Source organism: Corvus kubaryi, unplaced genomic scaffold (assembly GCF_017639235.1).
Source record: "Corvus kubaryi isolate FWS band 111438036 unplaced genomic scaffold, C.kubaryi_AGA036_p1.0 37028, whole genome shotgun sequence".
Lineage (NCBI taxonomy): Eukaryota > Metazoa > Chordata > Aves > Passeriformes > Corvidae > Corvus > Corvus kubaryi.
Window position 1 is genome coordinate 378901 of NW_024581013.1, and position 27334 is coordinate 406234.

The 27334-nt window shown below is 40.8% G+C and overlaps 1 protein-coding gene across 1 annotated transcript in view; it reads right to left on the bottom strand.

Moving 5' to 3' along the window:
• Positions 1-26977, bottom strand: part of MCC (MCC regulator of WNT signaling pathway) — a 187224-nt gene extending 160247 nt beyond the window's left edge. The window contains 6 exon segments of the mRNA XM_042020618.1: positions 10378-10625; positions 26167-26425; positions 26428-26527; positions 26529-26549; positions 26551-26700; positions 26702-26977. Of these exon segments, the coding sequence (XP_041876552.1) occupies positions 10378-10625; positions 26167-26425; positions 26428-26527; positions 26529-26549; positions 26551-26700; positions 26702-26911 (988 nt within the window). The 5' untranslated portion in view covers positions 26912-26977.
• Between the last annotated feature and the right edge of the window lie 357 nt (positions 26978-27334).

Genomic DNA, 27334 nt, shown 5'->3' on the forward strand with positions numbered 1-27334 from the left:
AGCTCCTTGGACACAAAGCTTCCCCTCACTCAATGAAGAGTGTCTGATCACTGGCTTCCATGGGGTAGCCATGACATGTAGCTACTTAAACTTATTTGCATTATATTACCAGAATAATGGCTATTTTTCATCCCTTTTTTTTTGCTCATCTTTCGTTCAACAGTTACATTGTGATAACCTATCACATAGAGTTGGAAATTTAAATTACTATTATTCATGAAGGCAACAGAGAGATTTGTGAAAAGTACTAGCCATTTCAAGGCTCCCAGCCAACTTCAGTAATGATGGCTCTGTAGGTAAGTGCACTGAATGAAGGGGGAAATGTATAAAATTAACAAAGAATGGTCATTTTGCAGTTGCTAGTCAAGTCAGGGCCTCAAGGAGTAGGTCTAACTATAAAAAATGGGGCCTGGGCAGGAAGCCAAAAAAGAATGAGAGTAAATCTTTGGACATTCAGACAATTCAAGTCCCCTAACCTGATGCAAACATTACAAAACCCAAATGCACTTTAAAGAAAATTTAAGAGCTGAATAGAGCTCCAATTGCTCAAGCAACATATGAAGTACCAGTAAACCAAAACAACTGAAAAGAAGCTATGTTCTGTAGAAGGATCAACTTTATACTAATCCAACCTGACTGGAAAAGGGAAAATCATAGTTGTATTTGGAGCTTATTACAACTATTTCCATTGTTTTCTACAAAAACCCATCCATACAGGAATCAAAGACCAAAGTTCTGGCTTCAGCTGGTAGCCTGACCGCGAAAGTAATTCTTTCCTATTTAACAGGAATTGCTCTTTAACGCCTATTTATTATTTTGCATCAGATGATAAAAAAAAAATATGAATGACACCTATGAATGGCACAGCAACAGAGTGATGATGATAATAACTGATCCTCACATGCACAGCTGGGTGAGAATTGATTAAATACAGAAAGCTATCTGTACATCCATTACAAATTCTAAGAGAATTCGGGGGGGGGAAGTCTGTGAAGGCATAATTTTTAAATGTATTCTCAACTCAACATTTCAGTCCTAGAAATACTTCACATCAGAATCTTTTGCAACACTTGTCCAGTGACCAAGAATGAAATAATTGCTATGGGAGAAGCAGTTACGGGAAACAAGGAATCTCAAGACAAGGATCTATGGGATCACTGTCTAAATCTTGTCCTTCCCACCATGCCCTTTTTCTGGTTTGATGAACACTGCACAAAAATACAATGTTAGGCTGTGTTTTTTCAGTCCTTTTCTCACTAGTCTTGGGAGTGAGGATAACAAGCTCCAAGGGAAGGAAACCACAGCTACACCCCACCCTACCTAAGGCAACTTACTCATGGGAGAAATCTCTTTTATGAAATCACACCTAAGAGGAAAATTGAACCACGTTGATACTTTCTGCTCTAAAAGACTGCTCTCAGCTCACGTATCATCTCCCTCTTGTCCCTGAACTACATGATATAACATTTGCACTTTCTACTGGTATATTTCTCAAAATCATCACAAAACCTCAACTGTATTTCGGGTGCACTGAAGTATCCCCAATATTGGTAATTCAAAATTCAGGAATTCTGCAATTTTGTGCTGCCTGACTCTGGATATAACTATAGTGTAAATTTCAGAAACACTTAAATGCACCCTGAAAGTAGAACAGTCTGCAACATAACCAGCACTCTTAGTTACCAGAGTAATACTATCATTTTGGGTTTTAATTTTTTACATTCCATGACATATCCTTATAAGCAGATTTTTATGAGTTATAAAAACTATGTCAAATCTTAAGAAAAATAAATCATGTGGCTACATGAAAATTAGGACAGATAAGTGAGCAAGCTTGCCAAGAGCAAAACCATAAAACAGACAAGGTAATTCATAAAGCCTTGAGAAAGTGAAACAGAGATGTATCTAATTAAAGAAGCTTCTCTCATTACAATTTCCCAGTTTTTCAACACAGCTTTTGGATGAAGAAGCTGGGTTTGTTAAACCAGTAGTCCAAACCACATATATTAACAAATGTTTGTGGAATTTCAGTCAATTTACCTTCTTCAAATTTATTTCTATTACTGGAGAAATGCATCTATGTAAACTATCATGGTTTCAGTACTTGCCAGCAGACTGGCATTGGCCATATAGGAAATAACAACACAGAAAAAAATAAAAGCACACTGTCCATGACACCTTCATACACCTGCCCTTGAATCGGCAACTATTTAAGATTATCCTTGAGACTACACAACCATTTGCTCTATTCAGACACAGGAAACGGAGGATGGGAATGACTTCTCAACAGCCTAGAAACCAAGGTCTCCTAGTACCCAGTATTGTTTAAGCACCTAAACTAAATTTGCCAGAATGCTGCTGGCTAATGACACCATTGTACTCAGGAACTCAATCTAGTATTTCATTTGAAGTTTCTAGTAAGGCAGAAAACAATCCTTTCACCCTGAAATTAATAATGTCTAGTAAAGAGGGGAGTATATATACTCCCCTAGTGAAAGGAAAAAGAGTACATAAAACCTGAAGTCATACAGAAGCTAGGTGAGGTTCCAACATACCTTTCAAGTACAGTATTTGTACTGTATTCGATGTACTTCTAAAAAAAGTTAGCTTTCCTTACATGGCAATTTACATGTGAATAATCAGCTTCATCCCTGGTTATCTTCCACTCAAGACAATCTCACTTTAGATTTGACTTGAATACACATGTACCCAAGCAAACAAATGAAACATCCGGAGTTTGTCAGTTTCATTAGGTTGCTGTCTCATGAACCATAGCATGTCAGAGCCTCATTAGAAGCAGGCAGGTGAAGAGCACATCACCTAAGTCACGAGAGGTAAAGCAGAAATGTGCTGAGAGGCAAGCCTCAATTTACAAAAGCTGAAGTGGAGGATGCATGACAGTGCTCATCTTGAACCAAATGCCTTCCATGAAAATTCCAGCTGCAGCCTTATGGTTTCTCAAGTGATCACAATTTGCATGGAAAGCATAAACTGCAACAAAACTGAGGAACTGATGCCGTGATCCAGTTCCACACCATATGGCAAATCCAAATCACAGCTCCAGGTGTTACCTCTGGAGCTGACCAAGAAGCACAGACAGCAGCAGTGTTACCCTGAAACAAGCTGGACCTGTGGTGCTCTGCAGAGCTGGTCTGGGCCAGCCCTTCTATTGACTCTTGGTAGCAGCAGCTCTCAGGAACAGTAGCTTCCTATATTTCCCCCAATTCTACCCACTCTGCTGTCTGTCTTCCCCCTTTCCTCCCAAAGTTTTAAGCTATTTGGTAATTTCAAGGGCATTGGGAAGGGGTGTCAAAGTGTCAAATACACTGAATTCCTGTAACTTTTATGGAAGGCACAGAGGTGACAGACTCTGTTAGTGCTCCTACTGAGGAAGATAATACAATGCAATGCAAAGGTCAACCCTGACTAGATACACTAGGAGGAAAAAAAAAAAAAAAGAGAAAAACCCCTGCAAACACATGGAAGGAGGTGGTCAGGAAACTTGAGCAATCCAAAAAAAGTTTGTTCCTCATACGATGGAAGGGCAAGCTGTGCTACTCCTGGCTGCAGGACAGGTGAATACTAAAGATTCACTTGTGTTCAGAGACTCAGCCCTGTAAGACAGGGTTAGAGGGAGAGAAGCCATGTATGTGTGAGCAAGTGCAGCTATCTCTAATTCAAAGTCCCTGAGCTGAAATTTAATATGGGAGCATTGTTACATGATCACTCAATTCCTACTATCTGCTCTAATCATTTGTTTCTCACCATGCTGAGGGACAGAATTACCATTTCAGAATGAAGTCTGGTCTAATACAGATGAGCTGTTCTTATATTTTACAAATATTCAAACCAGAAGAAGGCTTCAACTACATTTGTTTTTCTATTAGACACCAGAGATCCCTGCAGGGATGACTTCTATCCTTCGTAGATTCATCGGTGTTTAACACATACTATATATTATGATTTTAATAAGATTCATCAGCTGTCAATTACAAACCCCTGGAAATTCAGGTTCATTTGTAATGATGCTCACAGATCTTATACTCTCTGTTTCTTAAAGAAAAAAAAAACTATATTCTGCGGCTTTGCACAAAGAAAGTGGTATCAAAAGATTTTTTAAAAGTAATAAATTAAACCAGTTACAGTTACCGGGAGTTTGTATGTAATTAAATTTGGCCTAGCAGAAACTCACAGCTTTTCTAGTCAAAAACATATCTTAGGGTGAAACTTTGCTCATAAATCATAAGAAAATCTGCAGCATGCCTTTGAGTCTGTATGAGTTCTGTAGTTTTTAATTAAATACAGCATAAATAAATGTAATCACTGGATCAGTTTCTTGAGAGCAATTTATTTGCTGTAAGATCAAACATGGAATTAATGTAAAGCAAAAATAATGATTTTTCAGCCCCACTGGTCTGCCTCTCATGTTTACCCATAAGCTAATTTAAAGCTGAATTCCTACTTTCCTCCTTTGATTAATTCTCATGCTTGATCCACTATGCAAATAAATTATCATAGCAAATTTTCAAGGGACTTATTTTCAGTAAAGAAAGGGGAGTTGGCTATGAATTAATTACTAAGTACTAACCTACAGCCAAAAAACGGTAGAAGACTCTTGTATTCGTAACGGTTTATCTAGAATTTGAAATCAGATCAATAAATACACGCAGTTACAGGAAACCATTTACTTGCCTAAAGAAAGAATTTACTAATAAGCAGCGCCATTTCTTGTTCATCCTCCAAGTCAATGGGTGCTAGAAACAGGCTATTCTTTATCACGGGGAAAAAATGGTAATTTGCTCCTTGTAAAGAGCTAGACAAATCTATACAATGCATAATATAAATAATTCTAATCCTAGCTTTTATAAAAGACATACAAAGCTATACAACACTGAAAAAGCTAACAGAAGCCCTAACTGTTCAGGCAGCTTCCTGCTTTAAATATTAGAGATGCAGTTCTGCTGTGTTAAAAGTTTGCATGTGCCAAGCAATCCAGTTCCATCACTCACTATGTTATTCACACAGATTTACTGTACCCATCATGGCCCTCACTCTCCACACAGATCTGATCAGTAACTGACATTCTTCCTGCATTTCCTACTGAAATGATATATTAAAAAGTCGGGTTGCATATGGTCACAGCAAGACTCCAGCAACACTCTCAAAAGTTATTTCATTAATTTTAATTGCATTTTAAAGTGCCAGAGAAGAACATTAACAGTTTACATTCCATTTCACGTATAGAATAATAACTGGTTATTACTTGCAAATTATTGTTAAAGCTCCCGCTGACATTAATAGTGTAGGGTAAGAACTACAACACATTAATCAGCTTTGAATTGCTGATGAATAAATATCAAAAAGCCTAATTCTAGTAACTTGAAAAACTTCCTTTTTTGTGCACTTAAATAAAACATTAAGCTTTTAAATCTTGTCTCGGTTTTGAAAGACAGGTGTCTGCTAAGGAAGGCAGAAGCCCCCTCCTTGAAGTGGCAGATATAACCCCTTTTCCCTCTAAGTTAGTATATTTTGAAATCAAGGGCCTTTAGGCAAAGATGTGGGAAATAGGAATAACAGTTCTTTACTCTATATATATATATATATATATATGTATGTAACCAGTCAAACAAAACACCAATAACTATGGCAGTAACAGCAAACACAAACCCAGCCCCAGCCCTCTCGGCTGTCAGGCCCTTTCCCCTCGGGTGCAGTTCCGCTCGCAGCCGGCAGGGGCGCTGGCGGCTCCCGGTGAGCAGGGCAGGTGCGATGGTTCCCCCGCGGCTGCAGGGGGCGCTCCGGAGCGAGCTCGGGACACACGCGGCACCAGTGCCCTGGGATCCCGGGGAAGGATGGAACAAAGGCTTCACAAACCGCTGGGTAGCTGATCCCGGGCTCTCAGGAACGGCAGGCTGGAGCGGCAGGGGCGAATGCAAATCCCGGGTGGCAGGCGAGATGTATCCAGATGGGAGAACCCCCCAGAGGTCTGGGCAGGCAGGGCGAGCAGGGCTACAGCGCAGCGAAAACTCGAAGCAGCAGCGGGGCAGGGCAGCCACAGCCCGGTCTCCAGCAGGGCAGGGAAAGCGGCTTTTGGGGTCCCGGCGTTGTTTCCAGCAGAAAGAAAGAACGGCCGAAAGAAAGAAGCAGCAGCTCCTTTCTCTGCAGCTTCTCTCTCCGGACGCTCAGAGCGAACTGACCCCACACCCAGGTGTAGACAAAGGAGTAGCCAGGCCCGCCCCACTCCCCTTTTGTCTTTCTTAAGTACAGCTATTTGTCCCCTAGCAACATGCCTATGGGAGAAAATTCCTTTAACAGGAAAAAACCTAAAACTAAACTAAAACCCCAACAATCTATACACCCATTTGCTCATCAGGATGGTAGATATGGATGCAGGTTTGGCTTACTGAGCCAAGTATATGAGTGAGTACTAATAAACCTGAGTCTTGTACCTCGATAAAAATAGTCAGCCAATTTCCTCACCTCTGCATCCCAAATGGAAACACAGGAGTGAATATTTGTTGGGCAAAGCTGGGCAAAATTATTACAAGAACCTTATCAATGATAAAAAAGATGGATGAGATGAAGTTCAATAGTAAATTAGATGCAATTACTTCTTGCAACTTTTTTTCAAGTTATTTTCCTCATAATGAAAAGCAAAACCTATGGGCAGCAAAGGTAATATTATATTTAGATAAAAGTTTTTGCGGTTTTTTTTTAAGAATTTGGAACAGTTCCAAGAAGGCAGCACAAAATTGCTGCACAACTACACACAAATTTGCAGTGTAAAAACATTCATGTCAACGGCTAGACTCCTTTGTTTGAGATCATCAGGACCCCTGCCACTCAGTACCAGTCAGATGAGTTTCGAAATTCTGTCATTTATGTGCCCCACATGGATACATGATAACAGCTTTCAAACATTATCAACAGCTGATATACTCTGTAGAAATTAGTCGTGAAAAAGAGGCCTGTAAACTCTCTTTGAAAATAAAGCTTAATAAAAACAGTATGCTTTGACCAGAAAAAAAAAAAAGGTAACACAAAAAAAGAATCCACCAAGCCCACATTTGAATTTGTCTTGTCTTAAACACTTAGAAAGCAACAGCAAGGAGCCAATATAACACAATCAGTTCTCTGATCACAAATGAGTATCTAAGTGAGCCCTCAAAGACACAAAAGGCACAGAAGTGTGCAGATCATAATTCAAGCTTGTACTGCAAGTGTAATTCTTCAGCTGTCATTACGTTCATACCACAGGCTGAGTTTATATCACAGAAATATATATTGCAGGGGTGTTCCCTTGACTCTTTGAAAAGAAAGCTATGTAGAACATTTTGAATAGTGCTGCCACAATGGTTCTCTTTTACAACCAAATAAAAAGCAGTTGCATTCTAAATGCTCATTTTTAGTATTTCCTCCCATTCTTTTTTTTCAGGGGAGCATCTCCATATGTTCTCTAAGAATTCCTGCAAGAGTCAAAGCAGGAAAAGGACAAATCCCGTAGTTCCCTATAGCTCTAGAAGTACAGTCCAGTAAAACAGTCACACTTGATCAGCAGCATATATCAAGGCAGGAAATTCTAAAGTCTTCTGGACTTAACTTTTGGGGGAAAAAACAGGAAAAGAAAAGTGGGTTCACTCACCAACTTTAAAAACGCATTAAATTATTCTTGTAAAACTAACAGCAATTGGACAATAGGAAAAAAATAGTAGGGACTGAATTCTATACACTAATAAATTTGGAAGTTCATCTATGAATACTTTTTGGCAGAAATTAGTACGATTTCGTTGTGGGATAAACTTTGAGACTATTATGTAGGCCCTTCTCTTACAAAGTTTAGGAGCTGTCTTTAATCTCTGATAATAATCAAATCATAAATTTGATTTATAAAATCATCTCTGATAATAATCAAATCATAAATTTGATTTATAAAAATAAACAAATCATAATTACTAGGCTGGCTTGTCTAAGAAAGAAGGTTTTAAAACCCAGAAATCTGGTCAGGAAACAGAAACTTTGCATAGCCATCTGAGGGCAGAACAACAACTCTGTTTTGCAGAAAAATACAACTGCGGCAGCATGAAAAGCATGCAACACAAAATAACTGTATGAGCAATGGGACACACAATATCCTTAAACCAAAAAGAAAAAGTTATTAGGCACAATCTGGGCTTTGAAATATTGTCTGATACAGCTCCATAAACAGATTCACAGGCTGGAAATCAACTGAGCACAAGGTTTGTGAAGATTTCGATACAGAAAGTGGTGGGAGAAATAGGCATAGAAACTACAGAGTCTTGCAGTTCAATAATATATATGGAAGAAGAATAAACAAAAGAAATACTAACAAAAGAGTACCTCTATAGCAAAATATGACTAGGAAACCATAAAATACAAGACAGAAGATAAAAAGAGCTATGAAACAGATTTGCTATACTGACAAGCTGAAATGAAAAGCCAAGGAGCAAGAGATGATGGGATAAAGGAGTAGTACAGTCCATCCAAAAAGCAAAAAGATAAGGAGTTCACCAAGGATACAAAGTAAACAAGGAAAATTTTAATTCCTGAGATGACTAGCCAAAAACATGTGCAAAGTGACTAGAAGAGAGAAGATGCTAAACCCATCTCTCCAAAGCAAATAAATAAGTAAACTAATAGATGGACCAAACCACCAAAATCAACACATGCCCAGTTTTACTTTCTGTGAAGCTGACTACTGACGAAATAAAGACAAGGTGTGACTGATCAGTAAAGCCCTACCATGGGAGCAGGATTAGAGATGGGCTGGGGTGATGTGCCCATGAAGCTCAGGGAAGGATGTAGGCTGGGACTGATCACAGCTGCTGCAAATAAGCTGAGTTGATCTCATCACCAATCAAGAGAACCTGAGGATAGGTTTTGCTTTAGATAAACTACAAACAGCTGAGAGAATCAACTGGTGCTGTTGTTTCTCCCTGAGTTCAGTAAGAGTGTGAATGTCTCCCAGACTTAGCCAGGCGAGTGTGGGGTACACGAGTACATGGCTCAACCACGCTGGTGCTGTGATGGAGCTGTGCACTGCAATTGCTCTCTTCTGCTATGTGTGACTTGTATCTGTATTGTGTTTTCAGTATGCTTTGCATCATGGTGCTAAAACAGAAATCCCACGTACCATCAACTACCTTCAAATAAATAAATAAATCTGATGTTAAACGTTACACCTGACAACAGGCCACTAACACGAGAAGCCGGAATACAACTGTCCAGAAGAAGTATAAAGCACATCCAACAGCAAAAAATATTCCAAATTTAATTTAGGACATATGCAAAGAAAAACTATTTTTCTAATAGAGGAAGACTAATGGAAGACTTCTAGTTAAAAAAGTGTTTTAAAACATGTGGGCTCATATAGCCTAAAGAAAAGGCTGAGGAGACACAGCTCCAACTAAACACAATCAGAGGCGGATAGTGTTTTTGCAAAGCATGGATGCAGGTCAGTTCCATATCCCCAGCCAGCAGTCCTGCTTAGCCAGTATGCACTGCTGCATATTGTAGGCAGCCGGGGAATGAACAGCATCCTCAGCTTTCTCCACAAGGCAGCACCCTTTGCCATTTTTGACCCCAGAATCTGTGTCCTCTAGTCTCTTGCATTTTTTACAGGGTGAAAGGAACCATTCCGCAGGTGTTAACACTGCTGACCTAATGCTGGCTGGTCATAGTGTTATCAAGGACCAGGCTCAACGACATAGATAATCCCTTCCTACGTCCTACGTTCCTGTGGATGGAATAGCACTTTTTTGTTTGTTGGTTTGGGGTTTTGGGGGGTGTTGTGGTTTGGTTTTGGTGGTAGTGGTGGTTTCTTTTGGTTTGATTGGTTCTGGTTTTGGTTTTTTTGGTTTGGTTTTTAACCAGATGGAGGACTATTTTTGTATTCTCTAAACCATAATCTAATGCTCTCCCAGCATTCAGATCTCCCACTGGATCCAGTGGAATGATTGTTAAAGCATCCAAGAAACATCCATCCCTACAGTGTAGTATGACTGGAACCAAGATTATGTCTCTCCTCATTTTTCAGTTCTACCTATGTATCTGTATGGGCTTTACAGAGAACAGAGAACTCCCTGGATCTTCAGTTACCAGCCCTTGTCCTTCCAAGGAAGTCTGTTCTCTTGTGCAACTTGCACTTTTAGAAGAGGATGCTCTGCACACATTCTAGTCTACATTCTGATGACAAGACTGCATCAGTTACAACAGCACTCTAGCATATGATGAAATTATGCCAAGGCAGATTCAAAGTCCTTTAGGGGCAACCCTAATGCCAGTAAAATCAGTAACAAACACCCCAGAGTTAACCTTTTGTTAAATTACACCAACAAGACATTTAAAAGTCATACCTACCTAAACTCTTATTGCTGCTAGTTGGCCAGGAAGCTACTCTATCCCTTAACTTTTTCTTTTTACAAGAGTCATCCGATTTCACAGAAAGCTCCACTTCCTCCTTCTTGATTTCCTGTACAAGTTCCATGCGGCACTGACTAAAATCCTGGAAGGAAATTTTTCCATTTTCATCTGCTCCCAGCTGGTGCATGATCTCTGCAACAGACGCCTCCATATTCAGCTGGCGGCACACCATCAGCAAGTCATTCCTAAAGATATTTTTAGAGGGAAAATGGGGGCAGGGGAAGATTGGAAAAGTGGGAATAGAGAAAACAAAATAAACAACAACTTAGTTCAGAAGAAAAGTCTAATCTGGATATGCATTAATGCACAGACATTTAAAACCAAAAAGCCAACTACTGAAGAAAACAAAATCTTGAAAAAATTTCTGCAGGAACTGAATGATGACAGATGCATATTCATCAAATTACAAATAATCACATTCTACATAAAATAGGGGCAAACCAATTCAGCCAGATCTGAAGCAGCAGCTGCTCTACACTATCAAAATCTGGGTGCCCCATTCTCTCTTATTAGAATTTTTTTTTTAACTTACCACTACTTTGCTACTCTCACATTTTGCTGCTTCTTTCATGCCATCCTTTTCTTAAACACTTTTTGAACTGGATTGCATAGCACTACCACATCAATTTATACCACAAATAGTATGAGTGTGTTTCTATGTTACGGCTTCTTTTAAGAAGCTTAAAAGCATATGGCTTATTTCTGTGTTGTACAAAATCTTTCTGTAGAAGGAAAGCAAAGGAAATGTGTAATATTAGTATTATGTGAATTATTAGCATATTTAGAAATATTATTATTTCATTACTAATATCAGGGCATTCAGAAGGTTTCCATGAAAACATGATACATTGAAATATTCAAAGTTTTTGCATGAACAGTTCCACTGAAGTAGTTTATTATCAGAATCAAGGCCCATTCTATTCTACAGAAAGTTGTACGTTGCATGGATCTCTGTAAGTCACTTCTATGCAGGAATTCCAGAGCTGCAGAAACAGAATTCTTGTGAGAGTTGTTTACAATAAAATTAGATAATAATAACAGTAACAACAGTAATGGTTATGATGATGAGGATGATGATAACAATGATGATGATAATAACAACATGACCATGTAGTTTTAAAAAATAAAAACAAACAAACAAAAACCCCAATAAAAATAGCAGAAAGCAACCAAATCTCTACTTACGACAAGAAATAACTTTATTATAGAAGAATTAATCACATAGGCCAAATATAAGCTATTATTAATAGCAGTTCTATTTTTGGTCTGAGTTTTGCTCTTAGATTTGAATCTGTTCAACTAATAAATAATCTCCATGGCTCAGTTCCCTGTTTTTAAAAATTAAAACAGTACACATACCATCTCACAAGGGTGTTGCAAAGGAGAGTAAGGATGACAACAAATTCAGATTTTTACATGGGGAGTGACAGATACCATTCAGCTATGTCTATGTATCTGTTCTCTTGGAACAGATCAGGCATAGCCATCAGATTGAGGGACTCTGCAGAGGTGTGCTAATTTTGGAATGAGTATGAGGAAAAGCAGTGCAGGGTGATTTTGCCATGGGATTCCAGGACACAGGTCTGTTGCCCTGGCCCCAGAAGAATTAATCTGCTATACTGTGGTGGGAGGAGGCTACGGCACTGGTAGCACACCTTACACAGCCCTGTTCGTGACAACTGTAAGCCTCTATTTCACTGCAGCCCATAGGGACATGTCCAAACTCAGCACTGGTTCCCTACAGTCTAAAGGTGTTACACAAATACAAACTGATTTATAAAGGAAATCTGGCAATTGTTATACTACATAACAACAAGGAGAAACCATACATTTTCTTAAAACTATTTAAATTTTCAGCTAGTAAAAAGGTACCATCATTTTGCCAGGAAACATTTACTCTTTGCTTATGCAACTTGCAGTCTAGGGGCACAAACACCTTTGAAGAGGGAAGTCAAAATTATAAATGCAGCCAAGTTCCCTATGAAGAGCGGACAGAACTCCACTACTAAATAAGTAGTAAAGTAGGTATGTTTATTTCCAGCGCTGGGACGCACGGGGGATCGCTCCTCCAAACCATGCGTGCCGACAGCTGCATTCAGCTCGGTATTTATTGGGTTACAAGTTCCATATTCATTAAGTTTCCCAACACGCCTATACATATTCATCACCTAGCCCCGCCCAGCCTCGCTTTGTATTATAATGAACCCAAAAGTCATTTACATCCGCGTTGCGCTTGCGCAGTGTGGTTTGGTGGCTTTGGTAGGGGTCTTCCGAGGGTCTTTTTGATGAAGTCAGGAGTCTTCATCATCCTGAACTTTTCACCTTTCTTCCCTACGCATGCTCTTTTGTACCCCTGGCCTGGGTTTAAGCTTCGAGACTGGTTTGAGCTAGTTTTGGGATGAGGCAGGATGTCTGTCTGAGACTCCCTCTGCCCTTATCAGTGGTCTCTTATCTTTTCTTCCTGCCCTGGTATGCTGACCAAGCTGGATGCATTGTTCCTAACAAACTAATTCTCCTGCTTCCCATCCCCCTGATTCACCTAGAGGCAAGTAGAGTAAATAAACAGTGTAAGAAAACCTGTTCCATGCAGTTGTGTCATGAGTCACTTTTAGACCAATACTGTAGATAAACAGTAATCTATTTGAAACATTATTTTTAAAAGGACTAATCTAAAAAGGACCGACTAACGGAGCGCTCAGAGGCAATAAGAAGTTGCTGATCTGAAAGATGTACTGAAATCACTCCAGATCACTTTTGCTCTTGGTAGGAGGGTGTTTAGTTTAGGTCCCTTGTGCAGCCACCAATCTCCAGAGCATCCTGGACCTGCTGCTCCATTTGCTCTCTCACAGCAAGTCAAGCCCCTGACTGCTTAAACCACAGAATCACATCAGTTCTCTAGCTTTGACTTTTCTATGAGCAACCACAGGCAAACAATCCTGGCAGCAATCCCAGCACTGTGCTCATCTTCAGTCAGGAGTATTCCAAAAAGCTCACAGAGTGACACCTTTGGTTCAGAATAAACTTTTAACAGAGTTTTAGATGGGGATAGAAATCATTGGGTAAGAGGCTCCAAGCATCGCATGAAGCACGCTGTATCAAAATGTTTATTTCTCAATCTGGATGAACAGAAGTAACACACAATTAATTCCAAAGTCATCTTTGAAATACCAAGAAAGCAGAAACCACAGTGAGTGTTGTTATAAACATATATTATACTATTGGCTTCTCGCAAAGTATTACGGTAGATATTATATAATGTTAGAAATGCTTTTGCTGTGTGGATGTAGTTTTCTCTCGTTTTAGCAAGAATGTTAGCAAGTGTGAGCAAGTAAGATAACTTCCAAGTGAGCAGAGGATGAGGCCCGAGAAGCTGCTGATCAACACTTTGTCCAGAGAACAAAAGGGCCCAAAGGCTGCTCCGCCCGGAGAACGGGCGGCCAGGAGAGTCCGAGAGCCCTTATCACCGCTCTGCTGGAGGGGCAAAGAGGCCAAAGCTGCAATCAGCCCTGGCTGTCTGGAAAATTAAGAGGTCCACCCCTACCATCGACTCTTACCTAGCGGGCCCAACCCCAAGAATCAAAAGACATAAAACCACAAGGCCGAAGACTATGCATGCTCTAAAAAGGCGGACCCAAGGAGTGGCCATGCAGATCAATTCCTGGAAAAGTTTTAATATGAATAGAGAACAGACAGTAAAAATGGTATAAAAAGGACTAACCTCGAGCATCAGGTGTGCTCTTGGCAGAGCGCCAAGACACCCGGCCGTTATCCCTTTGCTTTATTTTATGTGTCTCTTATTGTCTTTATATTAAACCCTCTAAATTCTCACAGGAGAGTAAACCTCGTTTTTCACAGTGTGTATCACAGAAGCCCTCTGTATGACACTATGATCTTTGGCAAAAAAAGCATCTCAAAGTTAGCACCCAGCTACAGAGAGAATTTCTGAAGGTCACCAGACTAAAAGACTATGTCCACTGCTGTCTGCAAAACATGAATAAAAACAGTATCGTAACCTACATGTGAGGGTGCGGAATAGAGAATTTATGTAGTTTGGTAGTCCACCTAAGGCCTGATACATGTCTTGACCTTACAGAAGAGAAGAGGTTCACTAGCAGATAGAGCAGTCCAGTAGACTGGGAAAGAGGACAAACATCCACAGGAGTTCTTACTTAGTCTGCTTTCTTAAAGAAATATTTTCTAGAACAAGCAACAAACACAAAAAAGAATTTTCTGGCTCAGAAACAGATTTCATTACCTTTGTCATAATCTAAACAGTTGTATCTCCACAGACCTTGTCACATACAAATACTTTAGGAAGGTTTTTTTTTTTAACTCTCCAATTTCCTCAATTATTACCAATTGTAACGGTTTAACAATACAGAAGCTATTACTTCATCAGGTGCAGATCATCCTGATAAGACTAAGTCAGCATTTCCACATTATCTTTTAAAGGAAGTGGCAAGGCAAGACTGAAATTGCAGCTTCTGAAGGAATAATGAGCACAGCTTCAGAAATGCTGGAATTTTCCGCCTGCTGCAACCTGGATGGCCTCACAAAAGGTCAAAGAATGAAGAACTACAAGTTTCCTGCAACAATACCTCTGCCTGACAGTTGTTAGGATAAAGGCCTGCAGTTCTCATCTCAGTTTAATAAACTGCATTCATGACCATCACTGCTATTCATACATGAAACAACTCATAAATTGATGTGTAAACAATTTTTACATGTATATTTGGAATACCCTCTGCATTGCTAAACAAAAGAGTATTTTCTTTGGGTTTACTTCCTAGTGCCAGAGTATGTAGTAGTATTAATCAACCCTTTCTTAAATGAAAGTATAAGGTATGCAGTAAAACCCATTTTGTTCACTTTTATTGTAAAGTTCCATTCCCTTATGGCTGTCCCAATGCTCCCTATTTTCTGTGTATCAAATATATTGTCAGCACCAGGCAAAAGTTGTAAATGAGCCGTTTTCAGTGAAGCTGATGTGTTTGTCAAGGCATAAATAACGTAAGGCAGGATGGGATGCAGAAAAGGCACATCAACTGGACACACTTGTTAAAATGCTGAGCAGGAGTACTGTTGATACTGGGATCTGAAAACTCACACTGAGGCTTCAGTTTTAACATCTCGTTGTGATCAGGAAGGGGATTCACACAGATGGGTTTTTTCATGCTACACAAAAACCTGGGAAGACATAAGAGTATTGACTGACATTTGATCCTTTTATAGGATTTTTTTCTCTATTTTTGCTCCCAAACATGAAGGAATGAAAACGAAGTGTAAACATAAAGTTGAAAGCAAATGGGGGAAAAAAAGGTTACTAAACCAGACTGCGGTCCTACAAGGGGATATTTATTATGTAACCACTGAGTTCTGCATAGTGGAAGTCTATATGGCACTAAATGGGATCTTGCACATTTGCCTTATTATAAGCACAAGAGACAAATTGTATAACTCAGCAGACAAACTCTTATACAGAGGAAGACAGGCAATTAAGCCCTCCCAGTGTAGAAAATACACCAGACTCAAAAAAGTCTCATGACTCACGGATGGGTGTCTAAGCTGCTTTTTAAGAATGCCACAGCCTCCACTTGTGCTCTGTCCTAGCACTTCACTCTTCTGCAACTTTCCTAATTTCTGTTTTCCCAGATACAGTTCAGATTGCTACTTCAGAAAGGAAGTGAATACTCTGTTTTCTGCCATCACAGTGGATAAGAAAAATAGTCTTTATATATTTAAAGCCCATGTTTCACCTTCTTTTGAGTAAAGAACCCCATTTTTTGCATCTCTAATCATCTTACATAAGCTGCTCTTGTCTTTCTCTAAATGATCCACCAACTGAATGGATGACAGCACACAGAACTAGACACCAGCTTAAAGCATACACTGAAAAGAGACTAAAAGTTGAAAGCAGAAGTCCTGTTCTACAACAGTACAACTCTGTTAATTCAAATTTAACTTGAGAACCACTATAAATTTCAAAAGTGTTTCATCAAGCACACATCCTGTACATCTACCACCAAATGTGCTGTTGTCTACTTATCCCTACTTTATCTCAGTTGATAAGCAATTTTTCAAGCAATACCTTCATCTGTCAGCACCAATTGTCACTCTTATCCCCCAGCAAGTCTCCAGTTTTCCTTAGCTTGGTGTCATCTCAGATTGAAGAAAGTTTACCCATTATTATGTCACCCAGATCATTAATCCTTAATAATGCTGACCTAATGATGTCCAGGCCATCCTTCTGATTTCAATTTGATACAGAATTTTATTGGTAAAACAAAGCACTGGAGTCTAACAACCTCCAAGTATAGCTCAGAAAAAAACCCAAACTCTCTCTTATTCTAGTTCCTTGACTTGCCTACAAGTGTCATAAAACAACATCAAAAGCCTTAAAAAAGACAAGACAAAGGGCATTTCTTGTTTCACTCCCACCATAAACTGCTGACACTAGGTCTAGATTAGATGGGTTTGACTGAATTTTTTCTTAACAAATCCATATTCAGCAAGTTGTCTGTAGACTGACCCCCATCTCAACACATTTTTGAAAAAAAGCAACGCATTTTATCTTTCCCCATTTTCTGTTACTTCCATCTTTTAGAAGAGCTCAGGAAAAAAGAATGGAAAATAATTCTGAAGCTGTCCTTAGGAATATTACACAAAGATCTTCAAGTACAACTAACTAAAACAAGTCCAAGCACTCCTCAAATTCTTTCTTCCCTCTACCATCTAAGGTATTTGTTACCAGTCCTATTTGCACAAACAGTCTCACTATATGTGTTATTTTCAGTGTAGAAAGCAAAACAAAACAAAAAAGAGAAAACACCTCACACTTGTCAGCATTAGTCAGCAGCAGCTCACTGGCTCCCTCTCTTGGGTACTCTTTCTCTGTTTTTTCTGTCACTTTTCCAAAACTGTTTCCATACTGCGGGACAATTTCACACTTGAAATTCCCTGCTAGTTTCAATTTCTGCATGTTCAAGTGCTTGTTCACAACTAACTTGCAACTTGATCCAGTTCCACAATGCTGAGCATCATCAGATACAAGACAGGGTTAACAATCAGCCAGCCCCAAAACCCTGTATGCTTTATTCATAATTCAGCCATCTGAGCTTTTACTTCACAGCTCTGTCCTGCCTTGGCTACCTCTCACAATACTATTCCAAGTGGGCAGCCTATACCACCACTCCTTCCTCTGGGGGAGCAGGGCACGGTTCCCTCCCCACCTCCCCACCACGGTGTGTCTGTGTGTGTCTCTCCCCCGTTTCATACGAGATACGGACAAGACAGCCAGCCCCCGACCGGTACTTCCCAGAACAGAAATGTGTTTTCCAGATGACACAACAAATGCATATTCTACTCACTACAAATAGCTTTAACTTTTGTTCTCTGATCACCTACTCCGTACTGATAGCACAAACTGCATCTCTCAACCTGTGTCCCCTTTGTGGCCAAGGCTCTCATCTCTGGAGACTGAACTGTTGCAGGCAAACAAAGGTCCATCTGTCAACAGAGAAGCGGAGTTTGTCAATAGAATCTCTCCCATTCTGTGCTTTCTTTTGTGCTGTTCGCTAGTTTCAAATATACTGCTAATACACAGTAACAATTCAACCTACAGACTTGGTCAGCAACTACCACAAGCACAGGTTTCATTCAGAGATGGTCTGGTCTCTGCCACCTGACTTAGCCTCCAAAATTACGTAAGGGATTTCATCGAATAACCACTAATACTACATAAATACTGCTCTTTTCTATTAAATATAAAAAATACTGCTGCAGAAAAACCCTCAGAAGAAAGGAGATATTGAATGTGCTGATTACAATTAAGCATTACAGTGATGTTAATTAACACAGGTCAATAATGCAAAAGTCACTGCACTAGGATGAATTCCATATATGTACTATTTATTCTAAAAGATGCATGTGAATGTTCACAGTAAAAATAAGGTGGATTTGAAAAGCCACGTATCCACAGCACAACTTTTCCTTTAAATGCCATTTGAAGCCCATCCTTTGGACAACACTCAACTAGGCACAACACGAGCCTTGTTAATGCCCTTCCTCTACCAGCTGAGATACCAGAGTCTCAATAAAACCTCCGCTGTCCTTTTACACTTCCGGAAATGAATTCACTTTTAGAGGGATTTCTTAGTTCAGATCATTTGGAGTGAAGTGTGTTTAAAAATCAAGCAGACATAACCAGAGGGATCACAACTAACCCCCAAGCTCTTTTCTCCCCCCCTCCACCATCTTGTGCCAACATTAAAAGTCACACAGCCAGATAAAAAGTCACAATATAAACTGGCCATGCTGCAAAGAAATATTTCTTACTGAGCTAGTGTACAGCTAAGGTGATTCCTTGAACAAATTCTAGTGCAGACAGAGTGAAACTTCAGGACCATGCACAGTAGAACAACTCATCTGGCAGAACAGGCTGACTTAAAAAATCATGAAACCCTCCACTTGCTACTCCCAGTTTACTGCATAAGGAGTGCAGGTACACAGCTGAGGGGTGTGTTTTTTGCAAGAAAGGCCAGGTGCCCAAGTATTTTGTGAGGTTACTTACTTCAAATCAGAACATGTATGACCTGTTGCTTCAATCAATTTCAGGTAATCTCTAGCCTACCCCAGCAATCAGAGACAAAGAGGACTGTTAAATAATTTTAGAAGCCATCCACAACTATCAGCAAAGTACTTGCATGCGGCACCCTCAAACAATAAATACAAATAAAAACAAGGAGCTGACTGGAACAATTCTTCTCTCATTCAAATGCCTCCCAACAGAGTCAACCCATCCATGAATTTCAAACTATAGGTTTTGCCAAATTAAATTTGAAAACATATAGAAAGTTGCTCCTTAGCAACTCCTAACACGAGTTAACCAACAGTGGTTAAGGAGGATGCCATCTGCCTTGTCTGCTGTAAATGGAAGATGCAGTCACACATGAGCTAAACAAGACCAAATATTTACCATAATCCCAGTCATTCCGCTGGAACAGTCACCAGTGGTTCCTCTGCTATAAACCCAGGGCTATGCATTTGCTAGAAAGACCAAGTACTGAAGCATCCTATGAGGGCCCCTGCTCCCCATCACCCCTGGGAAGAAAGTAACAGAGTATGTTTGTGAAGTTCATCTTTCAGAATTGCCACCAAGAAACCCAAGAAAACAGAAGGCAAAAACATCGCAGTTTAACAACTACTTCTTTTTTCACCACAAAAGGGAAGTAAATGACTTTGAAATTACTGACTTTAAAGAGAGGTTAACTTCTCTTACAGTAATAACCCAAATAACATGGTACTTGCAACAATCCCAGCAAAAAATAAATAAAAAGCAATTAAAAATAATAAAGATAACATATAACTTCAATGCTTAGAAGCCAGCTGGATGGTAACTTTCAAAGGGATCAAAAAAATTGACATTTGTATTTTCAAGTGAATTACTGTTCAGTCAGTCTTTCCACAGTACAATCTACCTGGACAACAAGCTCCTAAGAAAGAAAATACAGTAATGCCACGTAACAACAAGCCTGAGATATATACTTCAGTCCCTTTTACCAGACTGTTAGTGCCTATGAGGAAAGACAAAAGCAATACCCTACACAAAACACACCAAGTAACTTCACTAACTTCAAAACAGTAGCAGCTCCAGCTAAAACACCCTTCAGGTGTCTGCTGTTTACATAAGAACAGGACTGCTAACTAATTAAAAAATTTAATATGTTCAGAAAATTCAAGCTGGAATACATTCCTCCACCTGTGTATCAGCTGTAACATATACAGACTTTGAAATACATAATCCCTTAATGAATGTTGATTCTTGGTGTATTTTCTAGACACAGTATTTAACAAAAGGGATACCTTTTTCTTCATCCTAAACTAAGCATGTCTCTCTGGCTTTTCATATATGTCCACCCACCTGGCTTTCCCCATAGCTTATTCCTTTTTTGTTTATGATGCTCTGAGAGGACCTGTGGAAGACAAAGTTGGACTAAAACCCCACAAAATTCTATAAAACTGTGGAATCATTGACTAAGGCAAGTCCCAAGAGAAACAGAGAAAACATACTACAATCATGTGAGAAACAGCACAGTGCTTCCAGTCACCATTAGACTCGATATACAGTAAGTATTCTGCTGTATCCATATAAAAGCAATCCTTCAGTAACATGGACCACAAACACCGTGACAGCCTCCTAACGGAGAGGGCTGAAGACTAAGCTTAAGGAACAGGTCTAGGAACAGATCTGGAAGCTGAAGTTGTTTTCAAGACAAACTAAAGCACTCGTGCAAGGACAAAATACATTTTACCAAAGTGGGGTGGGGAGGGGGGGCAGGGAGGGGCAGGGGCGGCAGTTTGGGGGTTCTGGAGATTTGGGAGGTTTTTTTCCCCTGGAATTTCTAAAACTGAGTTGGTTTAAAGAAAACACAGAGCAAATACTCCAGACCTCAAGTGAGAATAAAATCCTGTACTGAGGTCTTAACAGCTTTTTTAGCTTTGTCGTAAGAACAGCCCGTTGTATGAAGAGCCAGACTGAAGGCAAGGACTAAACAAAGCTTTGCCCCAATCCTGCTGACATTCTGCAGACTGCTTCTAAATGATGTCTCCTTGTTAGACAGCTGGACTGAGGCCAGACTTAGGACTGTACAGTACTGGGATCAAACTGCTTTTGAAATTTGAAATCCCAGTAGCTGCAAAACTAGCAGCAAAATAAATATTATTTCTCTCACAAGTCTTCAAAGGCAGTTTTTTATTTCCACCTGTTCTGCTAGGGTTGACCTTTCATAAACCTCTTGCTTGTAGGATAAATAGCTTTACCACTCCCTAGCCTGCTGACATTTGAGCACTCAAAACAGCTTGTGCCTGATACTGCTGTCGAACAGCACAGAATACCCTGCAGAGACTAGAAAGCCTCTGTTTGCAGAATATTAACTCATGCCCAAAGTAAGTTCTCAGAGACCCTGACTGAACATGTTTGCCTGACTTCATAAATGGTCATCTTATGGATTTAACACGTGTTTTACCACCAGTGGTAACTTGACTGGTCACAGAGAACCCACACTGATTTTGCTGCTTCCTTTAATCGGTCCTTTTGTGCTTCAATAGGCATCTCTTTAAATGTTAAGCACAGAAGTTGAAGCACATTAGCAAAATCAGGCACTTGAAAAAAATATTAAACTAAATGGTAAGGACTGCTGTGGAGAGTAACAGAGACCATAGAAGAATAAATCTCCTCCCTTAAAAACACAATGAATAGATACATACTTTATCTTCTTGATAGTACTGGTTTTCTCCTCTAGTAGCACACAGCCACTAGATGCAGAAACACTGAGGGGGTGCCAAAATATACTCAGCAAGAAAGCTGGGAATGTCCTACTACTGTGACAACTCATGAAAAAGGGAAGGATCAGCCTGTACTTGCAAAGGCTTTGAGCTCCTAAAGCAAGGTACCACTGAAACCACTCAGGTAACAAATCAAATCCAACAAGTTTCTTTTAAGTGCTTCTGTGCAGGGCTCGAGAAGGCACGGTCATTCAGCACATCCTTTTAACAGGCTGTATAAGCTCATTACAAAGTTAGTACGTTTATCGGGTTTTTAACATCTTACTCTACTTTTACCAAGATTTTCTGTAAGACATTCACCCCAGTGTATAAAAAAAAATTGTGTACACAGACAACATCATTTTCACACAAACTCTACAAACAGAACTTCATTCCACTATTGTTAATATGATGACAAAGTTCTATCTGAACTAAACACTAGCTTTACCTTTCTCCTTCACAATCCTAAAATTATTTATCCATGCTCAAAAGTTAAAATTGGAAAGCTACCATATTTGTAACTTAATAATGAAATTAACTTTTTCTTCACCCATTATTTCCACAGCTCATACCTTAATTTTAAAGCAGAAGTATTTCCTGCAAATTCAAAGTTACCTTCTTTAGACTTTGCAGCGTTAGAATAGAGTAATCCAAAACCCATTGAGGGACTTCTGCAGTGAAGATGAAATTCATTATGTACTAAATGGAATTTCAGTACAATCCACATATAATAAAGCTACAAGGCAAGTAGGTTTCTGAAGAAGACATTAATCTAGCCTGTCACCCAGAAAAACCCAGCATTCAAGACTACATATGCAGACAGTAGCCCACCCCCCTAAAAAAAAAAGAAAAAAAGAAAAAAAAGCACAGGTGTCCTCCCCAAAACACCAACCCTCTGAAACTGAAAATGTTTATAACTGTAACAACAGATTCTGAAGCTTTTCAAAGCAAACAGAATAAAACAAAGAAAAGCAATTACTGCTTTTTCAGTTAACAGCTCTTTGTTAATAACAACAGAATCCAGCTACAGCTGCAAAACTAAAGTTCTGATGTGAACAGTGTTTAAGGCTGCCTTCTGCTCTCAGCAATGCTCATCCAGCTGATCTCAAGCGTTCAGAATCCAGCCTTAACTGTGGACTGCTTTGCAACTGAAGAGTTGGGGAGGGTGCAGGGAAGTATTTTTGGTTGGCTGGTTGGTTGGTTAGTTGTTTCTTGTGAAATTACGTCTTGTTGTAGAAGTATCAGAAGAATGCCAAACATTTTAAGACGTTAAAATAATTAAGTAATAAATATTAATCCCAAAAGAATCAAAAGCCATTTCAGTACAAGCCAACAAGTTAAAGCTCTGGTGTTTTCTTAGTACTCTTCTCTAGCTGGATGCTGCAAAATTTCAATATGCACATGTAAATGCAAGACTCAGAGACACTGGTTTAGCATTCCATATCCCATAGCTCAGAGTCTTCTGGATTATAATCACCAATGGTACATGCTTAATTAGGCTTTATTGTTTTGATATCATCCTATTTAGAGCCTGAAAACTAATCAATATCTCAGGGGAGAGCCTGAACACTAATCAGTATCTCAGGACATGCTCCTCCTCTCCATCTGTGCCTGTACTTCCCTGCTATTATTTGAAGCGGTTTATTACAGTTTGATGCACAACAAAGCATTTCCACAGCTGAGACACCATGCTATTCCATTAGGAATGCAAATAGCTCTTTTCCCCATGCAATATGAACTAAATAAACACACACACAAAATGCCTGCTTTGGCTGGCATAAGTAGTAAGAAGTATAAAGATCTTCTCTTCCTTAACAGCTCTGGAGCTGGAGAAACAGAAATTTTATAAACAAACTGCTGTATGTGCCAGGCAAAGAAATGACTGACCAAGCTTCAGCCCTGCAAACAAAGGGATACTAATTTTCAAAGATAAAATTTATACTCAGTAGCAGCTGCAAAATTGCAAATTTCAGCCCCATTTCATTGAAAATAAGCTAGTTTTTAAAAAGCTTATGCTAGTGATAGGTTATAGATCACAGGGAAGTCTAGTTCTAGTACACAAGAAAGGAGCTGATTTTACAGTGCTGGCTTCTATCTCTTCAGCTCTTTATACAGATGCCTGGGCATTTATTGCTTATTTATTGTTTAACCCGCTGTAAAAGACCTTGTGACATGCAGAAGTCAGCCTCCGAACTCCACTGGGGTTGCAAGAAAGGCAAAAAAATTGTTGGCCACAAGGATGAGCGAAGGGAAGTCCAAGGAAGCAGGGCACGAAGGAACAGGAAAACCAAGCAACTGGCCCGTATGAAACAAAAAAACCCTCTATGAATAAACCCAGAAGCAAGACAAACAGGATGTGTAGAGTGGCAAGATGAAGTTTAGTGTAAAAGCAGCTGTAACTTTTTTCTCTTTATTTTAATTTGTGACATTAAAAAAGATGCAATTACCTAAACATTAGGGCTCTAAACAACAACAACCCCCCAGCTGCTATACTTCTGACAAGGCCAGTGAGTCCATAAATCAGACCGAGTTGGCTCTAAGACTATGGTGGCACATACTATAAAGACATCCAAATCTGACTGGACAAGTCTTCTCCTGCATCAGCCACTGCCATAAAACAGATTATAAGCAAAATTGAGTAACTACAGAAAGCAAGAAAGGCATTCCATTTACACAGCTCGTTACCCAGGCTATCTAATGAAGTAAAGCCATGTAAAAGATCATTCCTTAAATATTCTTTCCCTCCTTTCTCACACATATAGAGAAATACGTGTCTGGGGACCGTGCTTTGCGCACCAATACACCACATACAGAGATTTAAAGTAAGATAGTAATTTATGACACCATGTTCTCTGATAAAAGCCAGTTCTGCTTTGAAGGCACAACTCCCTCCTGAAGCAAAGTATCAGCAACCTTCAACAATGAATCCACCATCTCCTGAAGGACTTTCAACCACCACCCAGGCCCTGGGCTTTATTTCCATCTCCTCATGAAATCCAGTGTCCCTACTCAGACACATCCTAGAGTTTTCAGCACTGTACTTCAAGCAACACTCTGAAACACCTACTTAGAAGAACACAGACTACAAATCTGGGACAAAACTAAGGGAATGTGGATCAGTCGATCAGAAAGGAGTAGCTTGTGTCATGGTAACATCTCTCAATCGTCTGTATGAAACTCTAGAACAGCAATATTAACATTCCCCGAGTAAGGTCTTTAAATTATAAATACACAGAGAGTTTACACTGCAGAAAAACATCACAGTACAGATCAGCAAGTGTGCTCTGAGGAGACAGTGCACACTTTACATGAACGTTGTAAGTTTTCAGATATCAGAATCAATTCCATGAAACTGTAAACAAACGGAAAGGGAAGCAGTCTTAGCACACTGGTTGGAAAGTACACATTTTCAAAGTTTATATTTCAAAACCACAACTGTCAAAATAATCATTAGGCTGGGGGGGACAGGGGAGGAAAGTGTTCAGGGAGATGTTTAGATAAGAAATATCACAACCCTTGAACTTTATTTTTAAAGTGACTGCCAGTTGTTACAGATTTTCAACAACTTTCTGGCTCCAAAGAGATGGCAGTGGGGATTCAAGTTTACTTAGCCTTTTTGTGGGGTCATATTCTTAGGTTACAGGTTAAATGGCCAATTTAAGAAATTCCCTCACTGCCCCAGTTCTCTAGAGGCATTTACTCATGGCATGCAACAGCGTAAGTTTCATTTTGAAAACGCAAGTTTCCAGCACCTCTGGCAAATCCCACCTTTTGAAGTTCGGTATTTTTTAAATGATGGCGTGAGAGCTCAGAAATACCACTGCCACAAAACCAACTCCTGACCAAAACACATCAACCTTCCACTGGGGCTTATTTCCGACTATCTCCTGCCAATGTACATGCTCACCCTTCCACACCAAAATATCAGCCTGGGTGACACTCCTCAAACTCTCTGAGGACCAGCAGAGGAATTTAAACGAAACTGTGTAACAGGAGTATTGATTAAACCGTACTGACAACCCAAATCATAGGATCCGGGAGAACAGTACGAGTTTTCTCCTAGGTTACCTACGACCGGCTTTTTGTGTGTTTACTTGCAAAAACCACCTGCCCGGGGCACGAGGTGATAAAAACCAGGTTTGGAGGCGTCACCTTTCAGCCCCAGCGGACGTGGAAGTGCTGCGGGCAGCGTTCGCCCGCTGTCCCGGGAAGCTCTCGGTGCCGAGGCCCCGCCGGAGCCCCCGGTGCCGGCGGGAGCGGGGCGGGAGCCGCGGAGCGCCCGGCGGGGCTGCGCTCCCGCAACTGCTCCAAGTCGCCCACAAGTTGAGCGCCGGGGCACGCGGGGCGGGGGGGAAGGACGGGACGGCTCCGTAGCAGCAAAGAGCCGCCTCTCGCTGTCGCTACCTGCTGATGAAGCCATCCCCATCGCCGTCGCAGGTCTGGAAGAGCCGCCTCATCCTCTCCTCCTCGCCCGTGCTGGAGGTATCGGTGCTGCTGCTGCCGGCGCTGCTCACCTCGGCTACAGCGGCTGCCGCCATCACGCGCCCCGCTCCGGAGGAGGAGGAGGAGGTGGGGAAGGAGGAGGAGGCGAGGCTGCCTCGGGCGCCCGGAATTCCCAGTGCCGCCGCGCCTGCAAAGTGCGAGCGGCAGCACAAAGCGGGGTGGGGGCCCCGCCGGCCCCGCACCCACCGCCCGCGGGGGCAGACCCGGGCCGGGATCCCGCCGGGGCTCGGAGCGGGGACAGGGCAGATGAGGCTCGGAGCTCCCCGCCTGCGCACGGCATCGTCCTGCTTTCCTGCCGCCGCTGCCCGGCGCCGGGATCACGGCGGGACCCACCGGGAGCGAGCGGGCGGTGCCGCCAGCCCCGAGCCAGCCGCCCTCGCTGCCGGGGGACGCGTCCGGCCGCCGAGTGCGGGCCCCCCAAACCCGCCCCGAGGCTCGCTTGCTCCCCTCGGGCTGGGCAGGGCCGGCTCCCGGCTCCGGAGGTGCTGCTTTGGCTGCGGCTTTGGCTGGTCTGCGAAAGCCAAGCCCAGAGAAACCAACCAACGCCAGCGTTTTCTGTAGCCCTGCGTTTGCACTGGAGGCTATTTGGTGGGGTATGGTCAGGTAATGCAGGTAAAAGCATTCTGAGGTGCCCCTCTGGACTCATCCAGTTCCTTTCCACTGATCAAATTTTACCTGCGAGGTCAACAATTCGTTTTTCTGTCCCTGAACGCGTTTGCGGGCTATACCCTTCCATGTCTGTTGGTCTCCTTTTCATTTAAAGAAAAGTAATTTTCTTTGCGGGTTCCATGAGGCCAGATGAAAAAAAAAAAAAAAAATCTTGCCTCTATACTACGGCTTCTTAATTTCCTTTAGTATCTTTGCCACCCTTCTCAATATCTAGTTAAGTTCTAGTCACTGCTTTTTTTTCTTATTTCTGTGAAAAGAACTGATACACCACCAGCACGGTGGTGTTTTATCTCTACTGGAAATAGGTATTCTGAAAGGGTCTAGAACAGCATTTCTGTTTACATTAGCATTACGTTTCTTATTCCATCACTCTGTGATTAATGTGGGACAACTAATTTTT